At 45.2% G+C, this 6,003-nt stretch overlaps 1 protein-coding gene across 1 annotated transcript; it reads right to left on the bottom strand.

The window, feature by feature from the left end:
- Positions 1 to 434: 434 nt before the first annotated feature.
- On the bottom strand, positions 435 to 1,197 carry PtA15_2A802 (uncharacterized protein; the record flags this gene model as incomplete). Its single annotated transcript, XM_053166860.1, has 5 exons — positions 435 to 478; positions 552 to 704; positions 778 to 889; positions 1,003 to 1,094; positions 1,185 to 1,197. 5 exons carry the CDS (start codon positions 1,195 to 1,197, stop codon positions 435 to 437), a joined length of 414 nt encoding a protein of 137 aa, XP_053018040.1.
- Positions 1,198 to 6,003: the final 4,806 nt, after the last annotated feature.

Raw genomic sequence — 6,003 nt, 5'->3', positions numbered from 1 at the left:
GCTAGGAATTATGAGGGGCAGTAAACTAAAAAAACTAGGAATGAAAGCCGAGGTAGCAGGCTATAAGTCTGCCTACTCAGTTTTTTTAAACCACAAACTACAGTTTTCAAATTGTTTTCAAAAACATACATATACTGTTTTTACGAGAGAGTCTGTAGGGCCAATGATGTGACATTAGAGGTAAGCCTCTCCTTCGGAGACGCTTCGCGCCTCGGAGAGGCTTTGTTAAGCTCGCGCCAGCCTGCCAACTCAGAAAGGAGGACTGACTAAGTTCGATTCAAGTTGGGCTCGGATCCTTGTCGGGCCAAACGCAAATTTGAGTGGGCCGACCAAAAACCGGCCCATTGCAAACCCTAGGCTCACGCAATACAGGTGTACATACTAAAATTGAGTAGTTGGGTCATATTTCAGTTTTCGGGACAAAGAAACGAAGATCAGACAACTGTTCCAGCGTTGGAAGCGATACGGGGCCAGAGATCTGCGAAACAAAAGAAAAGCGATGAGAACCACCGGGGGCAAAGGTTACATGGCATCAAGAAAAGACTAATTACCTGCACATTCCTTGGCGACTGGACCAGCGATAGCAGAACCTTTCATTTCACCTTTGGGGTTAACGATGACCCCCGCATTATCTTCAAAGTAAAGGAAAATACCATCGCGTCTGCGCCAAGGCTTCCGCTGACGAACGATGATTGCAACATGTACTAAAATGGAAGGTAAGAAGGTAAACAAAACGAAACAACGGGAAACTGGTGGTTGGGGGTGTTAGACATATACCTTTCTTCCTCAGCTCGGGTTTACCCTTCTTGACAGTTGCCATGACCATGTCGCCACAAGAGGCAGCAGGGAGTCTGTTCAACCGAGCACCAAATCCAACAACGGAGATAATCTGAGGGTGAACGGAACATAAATCGATCTCTTGTAAGCTTCCAATCGTTGAGTGGGGTGAAGTTGCCTGGACGAGTGAGGTGGCCCGGTTGCGATGCGGCTAGTGAGACTAACGTAAAGATTCTTGGCACCCGAGTTGTCGGCGCAGTTGACCACTGCACCCACGGGAAGGGCGAGGGTCATTCGGAACTTGGTGCTAGCCTTGGCTGTGATTCATGGGAAATCAGTCGAGGTCAGCCAGCGGTTGTCTTCTATCGTGTCGAACATCTTGTGATACTCTGCAAAATCGAACTGACCCTTGTTCGACATCTTGAGGGCTCCCGTTGGACTTGCTCGGTGGGGTGCAGGGCTAGGAATTAGATGCTCACTTGGTACACTGACTTCGGCCGAGTGGGGGCGGGGAATGGCCGAGTTAGGTTAAATGTGGTGAGACACCCAATACATCTTGGGGCGACACCAGGGAAGCAGCGCGCAGCATCAGACTGGACAGATGCTGCGGAGACCGCGATCCGGTACATACTCTAGCGAAATGTCACCCGACAGGGTTTAAAGAACGGGTGACACCAACTATCGAACACGGCAGTTGCGGGGCGCCGTCAAAAATGCCGGAAGTTCGGTCGTCAATTTGACGGACCTCGCAATGGCCAGGTGGTCCCGGTCATCAAGAGGGTTTAGTCCTCTCAATGACCAGTCTGACCTGTCATCAAGGGGCTTGTATGTGTATGTACTCTCCTCGATGGCCGGTCTGCGGGGTGCTTTTGCTCAATGGCAGGCCTCTGCCTTCCCTGGACAAGGGTACAGGAGTGCCCAGGTTTTCACTCCAAACCAGCATGGAGTGCAGGGATATGCACTCTAAAAAAGACCTGGTTTTGGAGTGAACCACATCCCACTCCAAAAATATAGGAGTTGTTGGAGGTTCACACCTTTTTTGGTGTGCGCGTATTAAATTATTGGCATGCCTAAAGCCCGACCCTTTCAGAATATGTAGAAAATCATAAGGATTCTTAAGGTGCCATTTACAAGTGCAAAGATGCAGTACAAGATACACATCTAAAGCAAGTAGATCAGGTAGTGAACAATTATTGAGGGGGGCAGGCTAAATGCATACCAAAGATTTACTTCATGCACACCAAAAATGGAGTGAAAAGTAGTTCACACCAAAATTTTTGGTGTGCACATGTGTCCACTCCAAAATTTTTGGAGTGGATGATGGTATACTCCAAAAATCCCCAAAGATTGGAGTGCCCAACCATGCACTCCAAAATTTTTGGAGTGAACACCGGGGCACTCCTCCCATCATGAATGGCCGGTCTGCGCCACCCACGGAGGGCAGTACATATCCCTCTTGATGACTGGCACAGACTGGTCATCAAGAGGACAGACACAGCACTCTTAATGACCGGTGTGGTGACAAATACGGGAGCGGGGTACCAGAGCGGCCGGCGGGGTTTCCGGGTGTACAGTGCTGTGGAGTAAAAGGGGCTACGGATGCCCTGGGATGGCTCAGGACTTTCTTTGGCGGAGCGCGGCGCGTGCAGTCAAAGGCGGCGGAGCTGTGGCGTGCAGAGCAGAGTGGACTTTCTCAGTCCAGCGCGGACTGTCTAGTAGCGGCGCGGTGATTGGGCAAAGCTGGGGCAGCCGGAGCGGGTGTGGCTGGGGCCGAGGCAGTGAGTGGGATCTCAACGCCAGAGGCTATACAGGGGCGTGGATGATGGATGATCAAAGGCTGGAAGCTTTCTACAGTGAGCGGCGGAGGTGCACATGACAATGTGGGAGCGGAGGCAGGCAGTGTGCATGGGATGGGAGGAGGAGTTCCTTTTCTATTTGTTATTTGTTATTCCCATTTCTATTGGGTTATGAGATGCGGTGGGAGTTTTCTCATGGGGGGGTTTCTTTGTACAGCAGAGGGAGGAGGAGTTTTCTTTCTCACATGGTTTTCCCTTTTTATGTAAAGAGGGGGGGGAGTTTTTGGTGCATCATCTCATATTTTATTCCTTTACAGACTTTACTTCTTCTTTATGATTACGGATGCAGAGGATGTTATTGCGGTATTTTACAGCGCTATTGATACATTTATTGGGTTTATTTGAAGACTCTCTTTGCAATTCTCATATTTTTGCGGCTTTCATCATGAGCGGAGTTTTCCTGGAGTACTTATATGCCACCGAGTTCGGAGAACGCTTGATACACTCAGGAATCTTGGGGAGGGAATGGTGCTGTGTTCATTATGTGACAGAGCACCACTTCCTTCTACCACACCGGGAAAGACCGGCCATCGAGAGGACAGACACAGCCCTCTTGATGACCAGGAAAGATCAGCCATCAAGAGGACACGCCCCTCTCAATGACCGGTGGGTCCCGGTCATCAAGAGGACAGACACAGCCCTCTCAATGACCAGTGGGTCCTGGTCATCAAGAGGACAGACACAGCCCTCTCAATTACCAGTGGGTCCCGGTCATCAAGAGGACATACACAGCCCTCTCAATGACCAGTGGGTCCTGGTCATCAAGAGGACAGGCACAGCCCTTTTCAGCTTTGGTGATGCCAAGAGCAAAGCTCTTCTAGCTAAACCGGGTGAGAATATATGGTTTTTAGGTTTTTTTTGGATGTTTTTGTTTATTTATTTCAAATTTATTTCAAAGAAATAAATATAAAGAAGAAAACGGAGGGGCCTGACGTATTGGGGGTGGTTTGCTTAAGCATGCCTACGATATTTTTTTGTAGGCCACCATCCCAGTGAAACTGCCTCATCATCACTTTAAGTCATTACCTTGACTCTAACATTCAATAAACTGTTAATTTTTACATTTACTCTATTCTGCCTACTCCATGTCATGATGAATTGCAGTTAAGATGCATAGGGTCTTCTTGTCTTACAGGAAATACGTCGCATCTGCACGACGAATTCAATTTCACTAGCATACATGTTAAGACAGCTAGAGCATTGTTACTCTATTGATGCAGGACCACATTTAATGGCCAAGGAATTTCGCTCTTTATTCTTCTTGCGCTTTCGCTTTATGTCTTACGCCCCTTGACATAAATAAACAAGGTTGGACTATATCATAGTTGATCTAACCTAGCTAAACTTTTCTATTACATTATCCTATTACTTCTTTTCGCCCTCTCCCGGCCCTGTACTCTTTATAGTACCCTACCCTACTCTTTATAGTACCATACCCTACTCTTTATACCCCCCCCCCCCACATCTCTTGAAATACCTGATCCTTTACCCTTATTAATTATCTATGAACTTATCTAAAAGCTTTAGCATCTAGTGCCCATGTGTCCACTTAATAGTAGGAAAAATCTATCATCTATATCTTTTATATCTCCCTTCAAAATGGCTGCGTACCCTTATTTATTATTAAGATCCCACAACTTTATTACTATTTTATTTTAGTATTATCTCAACATCTCTCACATGTTGAATGATTACAAAGCTTATATATACTTTTCACCTTGTCGCATCTGAGCAGACTCTGAAATCTCAGCTAAAAATACCTCCACCTAAATCTTTAGCCTACTGCTCGAGCAGGGTCCTAAATATCTGTATCTCACGTACATATATCCATTATACTTGCATAACAAGAGAACAAGCTCCTTATATAAAGTTTATATTGACTACTCTTTATCCTCAAAGTTACAGAGCTAGTTTGCCGAGTTCCTTAACATGTATTAAGCTATCATCTTGATACTTTTATATCAGTCTATCTGTGTTGCATGATATGGTCTATCTAGCTTGATCCGCCTTACTCTTTCACCTCCACCTCATTTCGAATTAATCCCTACCATCGTCGACAGGGAATAGGAAGATACTATCCTCTTCTGTTGCTACTCTTTTCCTGTTTTTTATACGCCTCGCTATTTTCAAATCCCATCACTCTTATCCTCATTCACTCCCCCCTTCCGGTTTGAGATCACGTGGACTTTAAGACCTTGTTACTTTTTTAACTACACATATCTATCATCACCTTTCGCTTCTTAGCTCTGGCTTAGATACCGCCTAACACTACCTCACTATGTCATTACAACTCCTATATCTTTATCCCTCTCTTCACTAACATTTTCAACTTAGATTGAGTACTATACCGGAATGCTCACATATCTTAGCAAATCCTAGACTTAAGATGAATGTTTCTACATTTTTGCGTTACTCATCGAGTCATTCTCACTCCCTGATACATTAAATATGAAACACATTTAATTCTCTCCCATACTTTATCCCCCTCTTTCACCTCATCCGGCTCCTTAAGAGAATTAGCCTTGAAAACATACAGGAACGGTCTGCTACTATCATCCTATATCTTACCGCATTCTCCTCACCCCTACCCTACCCCTTGGGCACCCGGTCGAGTGATCTCCTGCTTACGTATATTAGTTTGAGTGTTGTTTTGGTTTACATTTTAAGCCCGTATATCTTTGGAGTATGTCTCTCTGCTTCTTAGCTCCCTGATATACTCTCGTACATCATCCTCCCATACATATCTCTGTATCTGGAATCTTCCCCCCCCCCGAACTCGGCCAGGTTATTAGGCTTAGTCTAATTACAAGATCATTGTACTGTTACGTACTCTTTAAAGAATGGATGTTTCCAGTCACACCTCATGATTGTCTTTGGAGACCATACAACCTTATTACTACTTAAACTACCCCACTCCATTAGTGGAGTTATGTAATTCGGAACCTTAACTTACACTTTGGGCTGTTTCCCTCTTGACATACGACCTTATCATTGTACGTCTGAAACTATCATCTTTAACAATACTTTTCTGAGCTTAACTCACATAGGTACACATCTTTATGCCCTATTAACCTCCTTGATCGTAGGTCTCTTATTACCTACATCCCCCGCATTACACAATACACATGGTGTATCGGAAGTACAAGACCAAGAATTATGCGTGTGAATCTTTACTGTACTCGTCCTGTTCCTTCACCTCTCCCCTGAGGTTTATATCTCATGATAGGTCATGCTCTAACATGTTTCGCAGACAACCAACTATCACGACGTTTGATTAGCTTTTCACTACTAAAGTCAATTCATCAAAGGCTTATGTAACAGCCACTTGTTCAGACCCTTAATCCACAAAATCCTTGCTCGTTCATCCTTA

Source organism: Puccinia triticina, chromosome 2A, assembly GCF_026914185.1.
Source record: "Puccinia triticina chromosome 2A, complete sequence".
Taxonomy (NCBI): Eukaryota; Fungi; Basidiomycota; class Pucciniomycetes; order Pucciniales; family Pucciniaceae; genus Puccinia; species Puccinia triticina.
The sequence above is the reverse complement of the archived record's forward strand: the minus strand, read 5'-3'. Positions and strand labels throughout refer to the sequence as shown.